The sequence below is a fragment of the Xyrauchen texanus genome, chromosome 20, assembly GCF_025860055.1.
Source record: "Xyrauchen texanus isolate HMW12.3.18 chromosome 20, RBS_HiC_50CHRs, whole genome shotgun sequence".
In the NCBI taxonomy this organism is placed as follows: domain Eukaryota; kingdom Metazoa; phylum Chordata; class Actinopteri; order Cypriniformes; family Catostomidae; genus Xyrauchen; species Xyrauchen texanus.
This window is the reverse complement of record NC_068295.1, coordinates 26015646-26034356: the sequence shown is the minus strand read 5'-3', so window position 1 is coordinate 26034356 and position 18711 is coordinate 26015646. Positions and strand designations below refer to the sequence as shown.

The following is an 18711-nucleotide window of genomic DNA, read 5'->3' as shown; positions in this document are numbered from 1 at the left end:
ACAAGCGCTTAAGTTAACACTGCCGTGACTGGGACGTCCGCAAAAAATAAACTGCATCCATTTTTCCCTGGCGTCTGGATCTTTCGGCAGCTTATTCAGAGGTTTTGTTTGACCACAGCCAGGAAGAGCACATCTGTGTGGCATCGTAATTTTCCTGTGCACAAGTAGTCTCTGTCAGAGCTCGCTGTCCATCGACTGAACACTTGTGAGGCGACGGCGATACTGAAATGAGCGTAGTCTTGCGCTTAAAGCGTAGTTGTCTTGTGCTGGAGGCGGTCATATGCAAACGCTGGTACGTCACTTCTAACCGACACGTCACTTCTAACCATGAATCCAGAACGAGCTGTATTTTGAGCTTGATTAAATAAATGATTCGTTTAGAATGGGGAGGACGTCTTAAAATATTAAACTTGCAGGACGTTTTAATGATACAAAGACCTCTTATATACCAAAAGATCAAGGCAAATTTGGTTTCTCATGTCATGACCCCTTTAAAACTATTCTATAATTATGTGCAGTACACAGCCTATTCAGTTATATTATTTAACATATCCTACCTCTTCTGCATTACATTCCCTTGCACTGTATATAACAGATTTGTATAGAGATGTATTTGCATATACTATATGTTTATTTTTGTCTTATTGGGAATTTCTATATATACTTTTATATTCACTTTTTATTTGTATTCTATTATATTATCATTATCTCTGTCATGTTGTTGTATTTTATGTGCTCTGGAAGCTTCTGTCACCAAGAAAAATTCCTTGTATGTGGAAGCACACTTGGCAATAAAGCTCATTATGATTCTGATAATGGAATGTATTTGACCACCAGTGCTTTTAACTTCACTGCAGCTCAATACATATGTCACCGTATCACTTGCAAGTGGCAGCTACAGTACAAGCAGTGATTTCTGCTTTTTCATATGCTTTTAAAGAAGCTATTTCTAATCAAGGCCAACTCTCTTGAACATCACACATCCTCAGGATTTCAAAAAACAGACATTTACGAGTCTTTGGTTTTCTGTTTTTCAATGTAACAGACGGTATTGTGTCAATGATTGACATAACAGTCAGTTCCACATTCAATGAATTGTTTCATATTGTGTGATCGGAATATAAATATGTAACAGCTGTCCTCTGTCCAACCTAGGGTTACTGGAATGTTATCCGCAATTGCAATTATGAAGTCATGAATCATATTTGATTGACTGATCTATTGATTTTCTATGTCTCTTCTCTCCAGCTGTTTCCTGTCCCTGCTGCTGGTTGCTGCAGTGGTTTGGAAAGTCAAACAGACATGCTGGGCATCACAGAGGAGAGAGGTAACATCTGCAAATTAGCACTTCCAGTGTTCACTGACGTGTTCATACTTTTATTTGTTTTTTGTATTTAGCCCATGCTATCAAGTGTATTGAATCTCTATTAAAGTGTATTGAATCTCTATACACATTTGTATATTTAGTACGGCTGTCTATTTTAACCAAATTATTTACATTATTTGCTGATATATTGATTGATTGATCAAATTAATTGCAATTATTTGCATATCAATATTTGCTGAAAAAAGCCCCCAAATGAGAGTAATTTGACATTACATTAATGTGGCAGACAATAAAGCACTGAACAGCATTACATTGCATTCTGGGATACATTGCATTACAAAAAGTGGCTTTAGAAGTTGTTTTATTTTCTTATCAGTGAACATAAGATTAATACAGGCCTAAACTAGTACAAGCAGTGATTTCTGCTTTTTCATATGCTTTTAAAGAAGCTATTTCTAATCAATGCCAACTCTCTTGAACATCACACATCTTTAGGATTTCAGAAAACAGATATTTACGAGTCTTTGGTATTCTGTTTTTCAATGTAACAGACGGTATTGTGTCAATGATTGACATAACAGTCAGTTCCACATTCAATGAATTGTTTCATATTGTGTGATCGGAATATAAATATGTAACAAAAGTGGCTTTAGAAGTTGTTTTAATTTCTTATCAGTGAACATAAGCTTAATACAGGCCTAAACTAAATACCTGCATCTAGCTTTTTTTTTTTTTTTTTGCACAATGGCGTGTTCAGTGTGAAAAGCTATTCATCTGCAAAAAAAATGTCATTGTTGTACACATGGGATGTTGTCATGTGTCTCGCTGTTTTTTCTTGCTTGTGCCATAGATGCTGCGTTTTTAAGACACTGTCAATTTAAACAATTTAGAGTGAATTCACTAAATGGTTGTTTAGTATTTCAGCACAAAACATGCCTCTTTCTATGTAAATTGGGCTCATAATAGATTGTGCTTCATTCACAAAAATTGCCGAGCATTAGGGTTGCCATGGTGTACAGTTTTACCAGTTTTACCCAGTACAAGGGACAACAACTTTGTAAAATGTTATACTCCTGGAAACATTATAAATGGAACATCCAATATCAATACAAAAGCCTAATGAATAGAATAGCCTTAAAGAATTGTTGCCTAATGAAGAGTTTCTGACCCATGATAAATGACTCTAAATAACGCATTGAAAGCCAGATTTTCTTTACCAACATATCAAATTACACAGGCTGCAAAGTACACACACTGACAGAAGACATTACATTGCAGGTTGCGAATATAATGTGCATGGTGGATAACTGTAAGTTGTCTCGGATTTGGAATGACACAAGAAATGCTGTTAGATACACAGGCATGCGCTTGAAGAAACACAGTTTATTATATTTTTAAGAACAGATGACAGAAAAGCAGTCTATGCATGTCTAACAAGCTGTTTTTTCAGAGGTGTGCTGTCTCGTGGAACACACATATGCAAAGGGTTCTCACTCTTTCTTTATTTCAGTCTTTTGACAATTATTTGCAAGAAAAGCATTGTCTATATGAATGCTGCAAATTACCTCCAACATCTCAGCTCAGGATCTGCTTTGAGTTCAGTTTGCTTTATTTCCACAGAGCAGTTCTTTGTGGGTGCAAGTCTGCTGGGTAATTTTATATATAGCCTATGCACTCACCTAAAGGATTATTAGGGACACCTGTTCAATTTCTCATTAATGCAATTATCTAATCAACGAATCACATGGCAGTTGCTTCAATGCATTTAGGGGTGTGGTCCTGGTCAAGACAATCTCCTGAACTCCAAACTGAATGTCAGAATGGGAAAGAAAGGTGATTTAAGCAATTTTGAGCGTGGCATGGTTGTTGGTGCAAGACGGGCCGTCTGAGTATTTCACAATCTGCTCAGTTACTGGGATTTTCACGCACAACCATTTCTAGGGTTTACAAAGAATGGTGTGAAAAGGGAAAAACTTCCAGTATGCAGCAGTCCTGTGGGCGAAAATGCCTTGTTGATGCTAGAGGTCAGAGGAGAATGGGCCGACTGCTTCAAGCTGATAGAAGAGCAACTTTGCCTGAAATAACCACTTGTTACAACCGAGGTATGCAGCAAAGCATTTGTGAAGCCACAACATGCACAACCTTGAGGCGGATGGGCTACAACAGCAGAAGACCCCACCGGTTACCACTCATCTCCACTACAAATAGAAAAAAGAGGCTACAATTTGCAAGAGTTCACTAAAATTGGACAGTTGAAGACTGGAAAAATGTTGCCTGGTCGATTTCTGTTGAGACATTCAGATGTTAGAGTCAGAATTTGGCGTAAACAGAATGAGAACATGGATCCATCATGCCTTGTTACCACTGTGCAGGCTGGTGGTGGTGGTGTAATGGTGTGGGGGATGTTTTCTTGGCACACTTTAGGCCCCTTAGTGCCAATTGGGCATCGTTTAAATGCCACGGCCTACCTGAGCATTGTTTCTGACCATGTCCATCCCTTTATGGCCACCATGTACCCATCCTCTGATGGCTACTTCCAGCAGGATAATGCACCATGTCACAAAGCTCGAATCATTTCAAATTGGTTTCTTGAACATGACAATGAGGTCACTGTACTAAAATGGCCCCCACAGTCACCAGATCTCAACCCAATAGGGCATCTTTGGGATGTGGTGGAACGGGAGCTTCGTGCCCTGGATGTGCATCCCACAAATCTCCATCAACTGCAAGATGCTATCCTATCAATATGGGCCAACATTTCTAAAGAATGCTTTCAGCACCTTGTTGAATCAATGCCACGTAGAATTAAGGCAGTTCTGAAGGCGAAAGGGGGTCAAACACAGTATTAGTATGGTGTTCCTAATAATCCTTTAGGCGAGTGTACATCTGTGATTAAATCATAAAATAATTCAAAAACACTTTTACCTCGAACCATGATTTATATTTCAGTGATTATAATAATCATTATAATTATTATTTTTACATTTAGAATTGTTTTTAGATATTAAAATGTAGTGTTCCCCTTCTGACACTCGTTGTGTCGATTATAGTGACACAAGGGCGTCTTTCGGGAGCCTCGTATACCTCTGAGTATGAAAAAGGGCAATGCCATATTGGCAAACAGAATTTGCATGTCCTGCCCCGGACATACAGGTATAAAAGGCGGGGATCGTGCATCTATTCAGTCAGATTCTTTCTTCGGATCCAAGTGGTTGTGTGATCAGCGAGCTGAGACACTCACTACTGTTCCACTCACCTCTAAGAGCATTGCTGTTGGATCTTATGTCGCATTACCAGCGTCTTTCTTCCTTCTCTGCATGCCAGTGCTGCATGACCAGCTGATGCAAGGTCACAGCGCTGTCACTCAGACAGGCGATGGCCACCCTCGTGGTCCACGGCCCTCCTGGAAACCCACCAGGCCAAGGCACTTAAAGAACTGCACTTGGGTAGTCCTGATCCCGATGTGCTCCAGGAACTGCACTCAGCTACCGATCTCGTCCTCCAGGTCATGAAGGTCACAGCGCTGTCACTCAGACAGGCGTTGGCCACCCTTGTGGTCCAGGAACTCTTCTGTGGCTCTACCTGATCGAGATGCTGGAAACTGACAAAGCCCACCTTCTCAACGCCCCGTTTCCCAACTCAGCCTATTCAGCGACGCCGCTGAGGATCCTCGCCCAGCGGTTTTCAGCAGTGATGAAACAGACAGAGGCCATTCAACACATCACGCCTCCTCGTCGCTCAAGAGCACACACCCCGTCTGTTCGCCGAGGGCATCCCCCTGCTGCTGCGAAAGCTCAGGCAGCTCCACCCCAACCCGGACCCAGCTCTCTACCCCAGCGTAGGGCTCCCCGCAGGAAGCTGGTGTCCCCGTCTCACAACCCCCTTCAGGGACCTGAAAGGCTCCCAAGCGTTCCTGAGATGATCGATTCAGGGAGCGAGATGGCTGCTACGGAGCTGGCCTCTAGACCACTCCATCTGTGGTCTAGAGGCCAGGTCTTTGGGTACCACAGCCCGATCCATTTGCGGGCTGTGGTACCCAAAAGTACAGCTTCCTCGCTCCTTGATTCATCTAACCGGTGTCCACACGCTGTTCTCACGGCGGTCTGATGCCAAACACCTACAGTCACGGCACAAGGGACACGGTCTATTCGCCTCCACGCCTTTGACTGCAGACTCCCAGCGGGCCAGTTCTGACAAGTCTAAAGGACGCCTCCACAGGACCTCCTCCTCAGTCATTTTCCTGCCCCCAGCCAGGTATGCGGAGCATGGTAAGTGCTTTGAGTTCTCCCTCGGGACAGAGTTTCGGTACGCAGCTTTGCTCCCCAACATAATATTACCTAATATCCTTGGTCGGATGCCGGGAACCTAATAAAACAATATGACGTCTTAGTGGGGCATTGGGTAAGGTTACGTGCAGTCTGATATGGTTGTGGTAGTGTTTGCTCATTGGGTACGGGAAGAACATGTGACAAGGTCCAACAGCACGTGGGAAAACACTCAATTAGGGCTGAAATTATTAGTTGACGTTATTGACAACATCGACAATAAAATAATTTATGGCAAAAATTTTCATTATCGAATTGTTGTTTGATCTCATTTAACGTAACATGAGATCACATTAAAATGTAATGATGACTCGTGAGAGCAGCACTGCAGCACGCACCGGACTGAGGAGAGGAAGAATTGCACAGATCACAGTCCAGATGCACTCTAAACTTTCCAAAGAGCTTCATCTTATGTAGATAGCAAAGTACAAGGGAATTATACAAAAATAACAAATAAGTATACTGTATACAGAAGCACTCTCGTTGTGGATTAAGTGGAGCCGGAGCTTTTTAAAGGAAACACCCCGGTGTTTCATGCAGAATTTAATATCTAAAACTAATTTAAAACAATCTACATTTACTTTAGGAACTATACTGCAGAAATAAATTGTTATCTGAGAATGTTGAATATAATATTAAAAATAAAAATATTTTAAAATATCTAAAAATCCTTAAAAAAAGATGGATTCACCTGAGAAGCAGCATGTGAGATATTTAGAAATGCTTTGATCTTGAAAACAAGTATATTTAGTCTTTACTGTACTTGCAGAATTATAATCAAGTGAAAAAATACACTGATATACAAAATACACTTATATTTAAGATACATTCTCTTAAAGCAAGTCTAAATATCTTATATGTTATCATGGTTTAAGGATTTTTAGACTATTTTAATTGGAAAATAAGATAAAAACAGTTTTTTTTTTTTTTTTTTGCAGTGATTTCTTTACTGAATTAAACTTAATAAAAAAATTGTTTTCCCTTTAATTCAGTGAATTTCATTTAGAGGTATTTTTAAAAGCTAATTTTTTTTAGTAAGCACGTTTAATACAACATTTTAAGTCGGGGCACAAGCTGAATAATCGATTAAGAGCTAATGATTAATCTTTGCAATAATCGCTGAATAGTTGGATAATTGTTCTAATAATCATTAGATTAATCGATTATCAAAATAAACGTTAGTTGCTTCCCTATACTCAATGCATACACACACAAAAATATTCACCTATAATTTCAAGAAAACAGCTCTTTTTTGAAAGGCATGTTCCACATCAGTAGATGCGTCTTGTGAATAGCAAACTCAAATTGTTTGAGTGCTTTTTATAAGTCAGAGTATCTCTAACCCAGCCATCCAATCTCGTTTCATTAATTAGATGCCAGGTTTGCCAACTCCTGACTGATTTAAGAGGGGTATGTAGTACCATTGTACACTAATCAAGAATGTATGCATTTTTTATAGTTTTTACTATGTTCAACAATGAATTGAAGGACAAAAGGAAGGTAGAGTATCCTAAATGAACAGCTCTAGTTTTATGTGATTGTGGGCAGTTCTTTGGCAGTTTTTTGTATCTTAATTTCTTAGCAGGGATGTTATTACCTCTGTAGGACCCTATGAATTCCGCTTTGTGTAAAACACGGACAGAATCACGGAATCCATTGATAAAAATGGAATTCAACATATTTTGGGATAAAATTAATGTAAAATGCACAATTAATTAAATTAAAATTGTGGTATGTCCTAGTGTATTGATTTAACAACAAAAGGCTGAGATTTCACTAAAAAGAAGCCTATATACGTTCTGCATAAGCATCAACAGAGAAGCCACTGCTTATACACTAAAAACATGATTAACATCACGTGTGCCAGGGGCGTGTCTAGGGGGAGGCTGGGGGAGGCAGCCGATTTTGCCGGGGCTTCAGCCCCGAATGTTTTGAGTGTAGCCCCGAATGTATTTTGAATAGTTGACTGAAAAATATGAAACCGGACAAAAGCCTATGTAAACCCCCGAAATCAAAAGTTGCCTTATTTCATTGTGCTTTGGCTTTGCACATACTGCATATAGCCTGTAAAAATAGACATAGGCATAGCCTATAGAATAAGTTCCTTTGCTGTCGGTAGCCTATGGGCGACTCTGTTTCTTCCTCTCTGTTGAATATAGGTATAGGTAGAGGAGGAGCTTGCACAGTCGTTGACATCAACTAACGTTACTTAGTGGCGAGTTAACGGCAATTAGCAGGAAAGACAGCAAAAATTAAGCAAATGAGGCTTTGGGGATTTTTCTGAAAGAAGTCAGTGGGTAAGAATTCACATTTGTTTTTGTCCTTAAGATCATCATCTAGCTGGCTTTCACCCACAGTAGGCTAAACCTCAAGAGTTGTAGCCTCTAACCTCCTTGTTTAGATTGATGCAGCTTGGTAGCTCCGAGTTAACGCAGCCGCCTCTCACGCCGGAGACCGCGATTCGAGCCCCGTTCAAGGCGTACTTTTCTTGTTTATCAGGTGTTGTTTTCGCTAAGGATAACCAATAAGCATTAACATAAAATGTATGTGTGACTTGTTTTGTGATATTAGTTTGTAGGAAATATACACTTTGATTTGATTAAATGGTTTTGTAGAGTGTAGCAAAGATGAGCAACATACTGAGGAGCAGCAGCAGCAGCTGTGCCAGAATCAGGCATGGAAACTGGTAACAATTAATAAGTCACTTTACTTTAGAGAAGGTTAAAAGTGAAACATTGTTTATCTCAATGATCCTAATGAAAGGATTTTGACAGATGAACATTGAGAATTATATACAGTTCGATGCCATGGTGTGTCAATGAACTTAGACTAAAGTCATTCATGTATTGCTTTAACTTAGGATCTTATACTATTGCTTTAACTTAGGATCTTAGACTATTTATGTCAAAAAATATAAATTATTTATATGAAATGTTTTTTTTACCTCACTTTACTCACTATAATATAACTCTTTTGTGACGACTTTATGTTAATGTACATGAAAATTCAAGAATCATGATAGATATTAGGGCAATCCCACTGATCTGCTCTTCCCAATACATTTTCTTCAATGGTATTGGTCTACAATTTGACATATGTAGCACTTGATGAATTAGTTGTTTGAAGCTGATTTGCAATAAGTTATGTGCTGTATCTGTTCTTTTGCATCACAGATGATTCAGCGAGGAGGGAGGATGAGTTAGTCGAGGATAGTACTAGAGTGGAAGATTTAGGAACTGTAGAAACAGGCCCAGCCAGAGCAAAACTCAAAGAATACCCTCTCACCAGCTTTGGACTACAGGGAAGTGGTTGCTAGTGTGAAAATAAAATTGTCTGGGCTAAGCCCCGGATGTCCTTCAATGCTGGAAACGCCTCTGCATCTGATGATAAATTACAATTTAAAAGTGGATTGTTTTGTGCATATTTTTCCATCGCTAGCAGATGAGTGAGGTCTGACACAACAAAAATCCAGTTTAAGCCCTATAGTCTAATAGGGGCCCTGTGCCTATCTCTGGGTTCCTGGCTTAGAAAAAGATATGCACTAAAACAGATTGTGTGTAGTATAGCTTAATTTTGCGCCGATTTTTTCAATTTTTTATGTTGCCCCCCCAAACAAGCCAAATGCCCCCCCAAACATGATATCCTGGTAACCCCTCTGACGTGTGCTCTGTGTGTGTATTAATGACAAAGAGCAGAGCACTTTATTCGATGTGAAGTGTAGCATATATATATATATATATATATATATATATATATACACACACACACACACACACACACACACACAAATAAACTGTATATAAAGATAGACTACGTGTCTCCACTTCCTCCCACTGTACAGAAATGAAGCCAAAATATCCCGGACATGGGCGCTGCCATCTTACACTGGTGACGTCATTTGGAGCCACAGTCTGCGTAGTAGTGACCGTTGGGTGTAGCTGCGGTATCTTTAGACGGAGTATAATTCCGATTTTTACCATATTATTTTTTAAATAAAAATAAAAAATATTATTAACTGCTAGCTACCGATACCCTGCTTTTTTCCACATAGCTAAGGTTAGACTGATTGTTGTCTTAGCTAGCTAGCTAGCTAATAATATAAATTTACTGATTAGCTTACAAAGCACAAATTGAACTAACCGAAAAAAACTGTAGTGATCCCTCAGATCAATTTACTACAATTAGTACAATTTACTTCAGAACAACTCATTTTGTCGGTTTGAAACAGACAATCACAGTTATGGAAAGTTAAAGGTTAAAGTTAACTTTTCATCTCCTCCTGACGTTCCCGATAAGACGTACGCAGATGCCTCTGTGACTACTTCTCTCAGAGAAGCTGTCAATCACAGCTGTCAATCATGATGTCACACCCCCTTTTTATAGAATCAAATAACTAATTAAAGCCAAACTTATCAGAAAAATTAACACTTGAACATACATCAACGTGATAAGAACTACCTAAAATGACAGAAACCTTCTTTGGGAAAAACATTTGAGTGTACTTTGATTTTTTTATTTGGCTCAAGGGGTGGGGTTTATGACCTATACTACAGCCTTTAATAAAAAAAATTATGCCACGTTATGTTAAAAAATAATAATTATTTTTTTTTCATTTAATTAAGTCTATTAATTAATTTGATTGGACAGTTGTTTTAATGATATAATGTAATTAAACTTTAAAACCTGGACTTCAGAGAAAATAAAACGGAAACACTATGGAATTTGGAAAAAATTTTTAAACTGATTTCACTGGCCCTACCTCTATACCATCTGTGACATCCTATGATGCTCCTGGGTGTGATTGATCCTTGTAAAAAACTTTAACCCCATTTTAGTGTATGAAGCTTTTTTCATACAGTGGTATTGTGCTCAGAGTAGTGGACACAAGGGAAAGATGATCATTTTATAACTTGTTCCTTGCTGTTAGGCCACAGCAATCAAACCCCTCCCTGTGTCTGAGGGGTGTGTAAATGTCACCCACATGCCAGCTGATCTACCTCTGTTTAATGAGAGAGGCACAAAAATAAACACTACCATTTTCCTTCATTACCCATGTTCACAAACCAATTAACCCTGACAGGGGCCCATGTAAAAGGGATAGATTAATGTGATGGATCTCCCTAAAAGCATCTGTCTTCTCTTGCGCACTCCATCTATTTCTTACTATTTTTTCTCCTTTTATTCCTTCATTCATGCATTATTTTACTGGATGCGTACATTTAAAAGGGGATACACAAACTAGTTGTCACCAAGCTTTTTAAAATCAGCACAGCTATCAAGGTCTTTAATTGAAAGGGTGCAGCGCAGAGGAAATGTGGAATTGTTAGAGTTAAACGTGTGCTTTATTTGACTCACAATTCAGCGATCGCTGTTACCCTTGGCGTTTTCCTACATATCAAATATGCTCTTGTAGAATGAGCATTTGGAGAATGGAACAGCTTAAACCAAACAAAAGACATTCTTCACACATCAGTCTTCTCCCAAAAGGCATTTTAATCAAAGGAATAGAATTGTATTGCCATTTTATAGGATAGCTACAGCAAATAATGAATCATTCAGAATGTGATGCAGTTCATTAGAGTTGTTGTTACATTTAGCATTTTTAGCCAGTTCAGTTCAATAGTATTGATGCTACTGTGGAGATATTGGGAACACATATGAACTTTCAATACTTAGTGAGCTGCCGTGTTGTCTACTGTCGACATAGGCAGCTACTTTCTTAGTTGACTGATTTGGAACACTTCACATTAGCAGCAACTCCATGGCACATTGCACATGCAAATATTTGGTAAAATAATATTTTTTTTTATCACCAACATTGTTCAGCATTGAATGAAGTTTATTTATAATCAACATTCTTGTCATTTTAGATTTAATTTTTTCAATGAGCTCATCAAATTCTGAACGCAATCTAGGATAGTATTCTCTATGAAGAATACATACGATGCTGCATTGGGCTTAAATGTAATCTCTTCAGAGGCAACCTAATTAAAACAGCCTTCCTGTCAGGAATGCTCATGTGATACATTAAACTGTTCTCTTTATAGGCAACTCACTGTTACAGAAATTATAGGTGGATATGTTTGTGCGTGTATGAATTGTGTGTTTTCCCAGGTGATGCCGGACCGTGTCACATGTTCTTCCCGTACACAATGAGCAAACACTACCACAACCATATTGGCACACACACATGTGCACACATCTTTGCTAGCTTATTTATCTACATTATTTATGATGTCTGCCCCATATCGGCCAGTCCCTGTTGTTCCAGCTATAGTTCCAGAGAACCTCTTTCTGCCTCCATACATCCACTCTCGGGTTTTACATTCCACACAACACAACAGTGCTCAGCTGTCAGGCAGTGATGATGTCAGCTCTGGAAGGATCTATTGTACGCATTTCCCACACCATCCAGTCACGTCCATAAACAGCCAATTGGCTTTTGGTCTGATAAAGATCTCATCCTCCAGGGCTGTATTTCTGCTGTTCTTCTGGCTTTATGGTTATGTGGAGGCTGATATGTTGGGATCTCACAGAAGTTTTATGGAGTGCAGCATCACTTTGCTCCCCACTGCTGCTTAATTGTGTTGCCTCATTGTCAGGCTTCATTGCTGACAGCGGCTATCTTGTGATTTGCTGCACTGGATACTTTAAGCCTGCTGTAGCAGCCCCTTCATCACACCCTCTCGCTGCAGCCATCAACTGGGAAATTAACAATGCAAATCAATGGAGCTGAATGGTGTATTTTTCATGATCCTCTCTCTCTGATGTATTTAGAGCATAAATGATTATTTCAGAGATAGATTACGGACGGACGGCGCCGCGAGCACTCAGGGAATCTGTCAGTGTCTTCAAATGGGCCCAATTCATTATTTCATCCCTCCCCTCTTTCTTAAGTGCAGAACATTTTGTGGGGTATTTTTATTTCAGTCCACCAAATGTATTATAAATTCTTTGTGGCTGTGGTCAGGGGATATTGGTCGTGCACTTCCTTAGTCTGTCGGCATGCAGAAGAAAGTAATATATGGAATAGCTGCGCAGTGAAATGCACTTTGGTGAATCCTAAAAATATGCACTCTGAGCGTAATACATTTTGTGTGTGTGTTCACACACTCGTACACACTTTAAATCCATTAACGCATTCACAGAACCACAGAATTCCCAAGAGCAGAATTTCCAGGCGGATTCATCATCCGAATAGGGAGAAATAATAGAATCTCTCCAGTATAGTTAATTATAGATCATAACCAAGACTGTTGAAAACAAATTTAGAACTGGGTTTATGATAATGACTCTCCCAACAATAATTTCTGGATATGAGATCAAACAATCAAAACCACTTTGAAATTCTAATGATGATGCACAAGACGTCTTGTACAGATGTCTATGAATCTCCTAATAGGGTCTCCCCCCAGCAGACAGCCATAGAGCTGCATTTTGACAACTAAGCTCATTAAGTTTTGCTGTTGTCTTGCCATACATGTATAAATAAACAAAAACAACTGTGCCTCTTTCACTTTTCATTACTGCACTGTGCTTCTTTACTCTACAATTCATGTTATTTAATACAAACTGTCATTACCCCGTCAAACATGCCAATACTGAACGCTAAGTACAATAATGATTTCTATCATTCTGTGGATAGAGGTCCAATGCCCACAAATAATTAGAATGCTCTGCTCATCCTGATTCATATTAAAGGGATATTCACCAAAAATTGTATTCTGTCTTCATTTAATCAACCTTATGTTGTTCCAAACCCATTTGACTTTCTTTTTTCTGTAAAAAACAAAAAGGAGAAAGTTATACTGGTTTGGATCAACATGAAGGTGAATAAACAACAGAATTTTCATTTTTGGGTGCACTATCCCTTTAAGCATATATCTGAACCATTTCCAACTGCCTTCTTGTTGACTGTTTAGTTGTAAACACACTATGTCTCCTACCATCCAGATATTCACAGTTTTTTTAATAATTTGACAGTGGCATATTCCATTTTCTCTGGCCAAGTTACTATTCACTTGCTCAGAGCACAATGATTTGATGCAAATTAATGAAATACCAGGTTGATTTTTAGGTATTCATGTCACGATTGGGTGCAAGTCTTGAAATGATTGTGTTTATTTGACCTTTCTTGCACACTATGATAATTAGCATAATTCCCTCTTAGATAAATATATTATTTTGAACAATTATTCATTAATACAGAGATTGTTATGATGGTTCAGATTTTTAGTATGCTAATATCGAACTTTTGTCAAAATAATAAATACTTTTTATTTTTATAATAATACAAAATCAGGAAGACTCGCAGACTTGAGTAAAGTTTTAGGTAAAATTTTTTGATGAATATGAAACAGGAATGTAATGTTTCTCTTTGGTGTAAGCCCCGTCTGGCGTTGTACTTGGAACCATCAGATCCTGCCGGAGATAGGAGGCAGGGGCGATGAGCCTACCCCCCATGCGGGACTCAGCTGGTGGCAGTGGAAGTGTTAGCGCACTGAAACAGCAATGTGATAGATTGCGAGCAGGCTTATAAAGTTATGACTTAGCCTACATATGATTGGCTAGAAGTTACCTAGCTAATGGTGTGATGATGCACAACTGCTAGTTGTCATGCTAGAACAATGCTGTGCTTACATTTATTCACACTCATTTCATCCCAGATGTGTTTTACTTTCTTTTTCCTGCTGAACACAAACAAAGATTTTTTGAATAATATCTCAGCTCTTTAGGTCCATACAAGGCAAGTGAAACGTGGCTTTGAATGTCCAAAAAGCACATAATGGCAGCATTAAAGTAATCCATAAGACTCATTGGTTAAACTCATATCTTCAGAAGTGATATAGGTGTGTGTGAGAAACAGCCCTTATTTACTGTAAATATCCACTTTCACATTCTTCTTCTTTTGTTTTTTGCCGATTCACATTATCTGTGCATATCACCACCTACGGGGCATGGAGGAGAATTATAAAGTAAAGAATAGTAAAAAAGAGCTTTTTAAATTGACATTGACTTAAATATTGATATGTTTCTTTTATGCTGCCTTTAAGTGCTTTTTGGACCTTCAAAGTTCTGGCCACCATTCACTTGCATTGAATGGAGAGATTCATCTGCAAATCTTCGTTTGTGTTCAGCAGAAGAAAGAAAGTCATACACAACTCAAATGGCATGAGGGTGAGTAAATGATTAAAGAATTTTCATTTTTGGCTGAACTATCATCTAAGTCAAATTATCTTTTAGTTTATCTTTGTAAGGGATGCTTTATGTGGGCTATTAGACATTGTAAATATCATGTATTACATTATGTATTTTACTTATATATCATGACATTTAACTTTTTTATTCTATTATAGTGCAGTTTTGAGATGATTTTGTCAGAAAATACACATCTCTTTGAAATGTTTTTATCCAGAAAATATATATATTACCCGAATACTCACCCTTTAATATCTCTATCAGGTAAACAGTACTTAGAAATTCTGGAAAACTTTGACTCAATTTTATTTAAGGTCTGAAAAGATGGTCATCTCTAATGTAATGAGGATGTTGAAGTCTCATATAGAGATTGAAGTCTCATATAGAGGTGGCTGCTCTTTTAACAGTCTTGGCTACCAGTGCCATGCTATCAGCTCCGAGCAGGTGACCGTCTTTATCATCTAAGGCTAGATTAGCCAAAAGGTCTTGTCTGCTTTTCAGAGGCATCTTAAACACCAACATCAATCTTCAAAGCACCAAAATCAGTCTCACCTACTACTGTTTGCTCCCAGGGACAAGACAAGGAATGTCCTCAGAATTGCACGGCAAAGATCTTTTAAGCACAGGTGTAGGTGCCTGTGTACAATTTCAAAAGTTTATTGACTTTATTTGTACTGTTGGCCCACACTGGGTTGTGCTCATGCTGTCGCTAGAGGTGGATATATTTTTATTGAGGAATAAAGATGTGATCTGCTCTGTCACTGTGATCGATAGCACTTCTGACTGGTGCACTGGTTATTAAATAAACCTGCATTGGTTATTAAATAAACCAGCAATGTCTGTTACCACCCCTATCAAACAATCCTATATAATTTTTTTAATGAACATCCTTTTTTTTGTGTGTGTGTGTGTGTGTTGCAAATTCGTTAGTAATGTTACAGCTGATTACACTTACAGTTCGACCTATGTGGTCATGGAAATCATGCTAACTGTGTTGTCAAACCACATTGCGGTTGGCAGCTGTCAGATACTAATGATTAATGGGTAATTGTCTGGTATGAGTCTTGGACAGGATTTTAGGAGAAATCAACAGGAAACATGCATGTTTTGTTTACCTTTCTCACCTCTTATACAATGTCTTGTTGATTACTTTGTTGCTCTATGACCTATTTCCCAAATATCCTTATTCCTGCTTTTCTCAGTCTCCTTCACCTTACTTACGGAGCTGTGATTTGCAAACTATAGTTAGAAAAGACCCAGAAGAGGAGAACAGAACTGTCTACTCAATTACATGTTTGCCTAGTGAGCAGTATGAAAATAAGCCTGTTCTCAGTTAGCATGGAGTAATTTTGGGTCCAGGATCAACGGAGTTATCCATAAAACAATGAAATGCTGCATTTAACCCCCATCACATTCTTTTTTATAACACTTAAAAGCATACCTGTGTACTTTTGGTGGTTTAGAAATTATATATAATACATTTACTGTGTCATACAAAGTTTATCACCTATAATACTTTCACAAATCCCAATTTAACATGCAGAGACAACTAAGTAAAAAACTTAAAAACTTTAAAAATTGTGACACTGTGGTGCTTGCAAAACATTGGTCTGTTAATTTGAGCATCCCAACCAGGGGTGCATTTCCCAAAAGCATTATTAGCCAACTATAGTCGCAAGTTCAATTGTTACCAACATAGTTCAACAATTTGGTATTTGCCGAAACCATAGTTCCAATGAACATTCACAAACAGCATCGCAAATTTGTGTGGTTGGAACTAAAGCTCTTTACCTGTGGTTAGAAGAATAGTTTGCTGTATGGACATCATTTGACTTCGCTAAGGCTTCTGTATCTTTATTCCAAATATATATTTTATTCTGTCAAGACTTTGACCATGTTTACATGCACTTAAGAAACCATTTTATTCCAGGGTTTTGCAGAAAGTGGTGTGCAAACATCACGTAAATGCGAATGCAGCCATTTAAGGGATTAAGGGCTTTTAAAAGAGATCGCTTTGTCGGAGAACACAGCTTATGTCCATGTTCTTTTGAAGAGTGAACGTGTGTATGTGCTCAAGTGCATCAGGACAACCACTAAGTCTGATGTAAAGGGAAACCCCACTATTGAAGTGCAATGTATCTGTTGCATTTACATAGTGCTTTCATGTCTTTAGAAGCTTTCGTATATTAAATATCTTTCTTGAGTACGGGTAATTGAGTTATTATTATTTGATATCCGCAGAAGTTATTACTCAACCCCCTGTTTAACGTCATGAACAGCTGCTCTATTTTGTTGAACCAATGTTCAAACGATGGATGTGTGACATAATTACTACTGTTTCGGTAAACAGTTGTGACTAGCTAATGAATTTCTCGAATCATAATAGACTCTCGAATCACCATCATATTATGTTGTTTATGGAGTAAGTAACGTAGTTTTACAGGAAACACACCCCGTCCCGACATAACAACATTGCTTAAGTCGAATGGTGCAGACTGATCATACTGTGAATTCTGCTACAGTAGATTGATTAAGCATCCTGACCAGTCCAAAATAGCAAATGTGACATTGCAAAATTGTTTGGCTTAAGTGTTCAGGAAATTTGTTAAAAAACATCAATATTTTTGTGTGTTCAGTTCTACGGTGTTGAAGATATTCTGAACTTTGGTTTGTTTTGGTAATTTTATGTTATTTTCCTATCATTTATTTTACATGCAATGTTTTAAGCAAACCATTGTTTTTTCTAATCATCTACTGGAGCAAGCCAAAAAGCACACTCCTTTTTATCTTCTGTTATCAGAAAACAATAGCGATCAGAACAGGACTATCTACACAGGGAATAAATGGCTGAGCTCAGGATTGCTTGATTCAGGAAATGAAAGCTGTACTATATTATTAATGTGTTGAGACCGACAATAGCCTCTCTTAGTGGATATTGTTCCTCTACCTCAGTTTCAGCCCTGCTCTGAAGAGCATTCAGCCAAAGGAAGAAAAAAACCTTTTGAACTGTACCTTGTCGTGTTGACGCATAAACAAAAGATGATTTGATCAGGGCCTCTGGTTTTGGATTATGCCTTGTTATGCATGAATGAAAGGTTTGGCTCTCCCCTGAGCTTTGGCCTCGGCTGAGATTTGGAAAGTGAAGATGAGCTGTGTGGATATCAGAAATGAGGTTATGCTTTATGCATAAGATAGTAAGAGATATTCCCTCTATAAATTTAGCATGTAACAAAAGTGACAATGCGCTAGTTTCAGCCAGCCTGAAAAGATTACAAGTTTACTTTTATTATGAAATTGTGTGTGTGTGTGTGTGTGTGTGTGTTTGCTTGCACATGTCGCAGTCAGCTCAGGTGTAGAGCGTATAACACAAGCAATGATCTGTGGCTAGATAGCATTTGTCACTAAAGCATTATTTCCTCAGTTCACACTGGCCTAGAGGGGGTCTTCGATCTATGAGAAAAGGCCAATGAGAAATTGGCAGACAGTATTTGCATGTCCCGCCCCGGACATACGGGTATAAAAGGAGGGAAATACGTCTGTTTCATTCAGGATTTTTCTGAGGAGCCGACAATGAGGTTCGGCCGCAACAGTGGCTCAGTTCAGCGACATGGCCGGGACGACACAACGTCTCGTTCCCTGCATCAGGGAACGGAGGTTACATCCGTAATCTAGACGTTTCCCATCTGTCGCTCACTTCGACGTTATGTCGAAGAAGCGACACTAGGTGTCCAATTTAAATCACGCCATGCGCTGAGCTGTGTACGTGTACTGCTGACACAGGAGCGGGCATATATTTTATGTGTCAAAGTGACCGGCTGTGTCAGACTGCACGTACCCTTCCCCAACGCCCCATAATGTCGT

The 18711-nt window shown here is 38.6% G+C and overlaps 1 protein-coding gene across 2 annotated transcripts in view; it reads left to right on the top strand.

The window, feature by feature from the left end:
* atrnl1a (attractin-like 1a) overlaps positions 1 to 18711 on the top strand; it is a 421271-nt gene that overhangs the window by 275933 nt on the left and 126627 nt on the right. For both annotated transcript variants that reach the window (XM_052150500.1, XM_052150501.1), the window contains one exon: positions 1249 to 1327. In XM_052150500.1, the coding sequence (XP_052006460.1) occupies positions 1249 to 1327 (79 nt within the window). The remainder of the gene's footprint in view (positions 1 to 1248; positions 1328 to 18711) is intronic.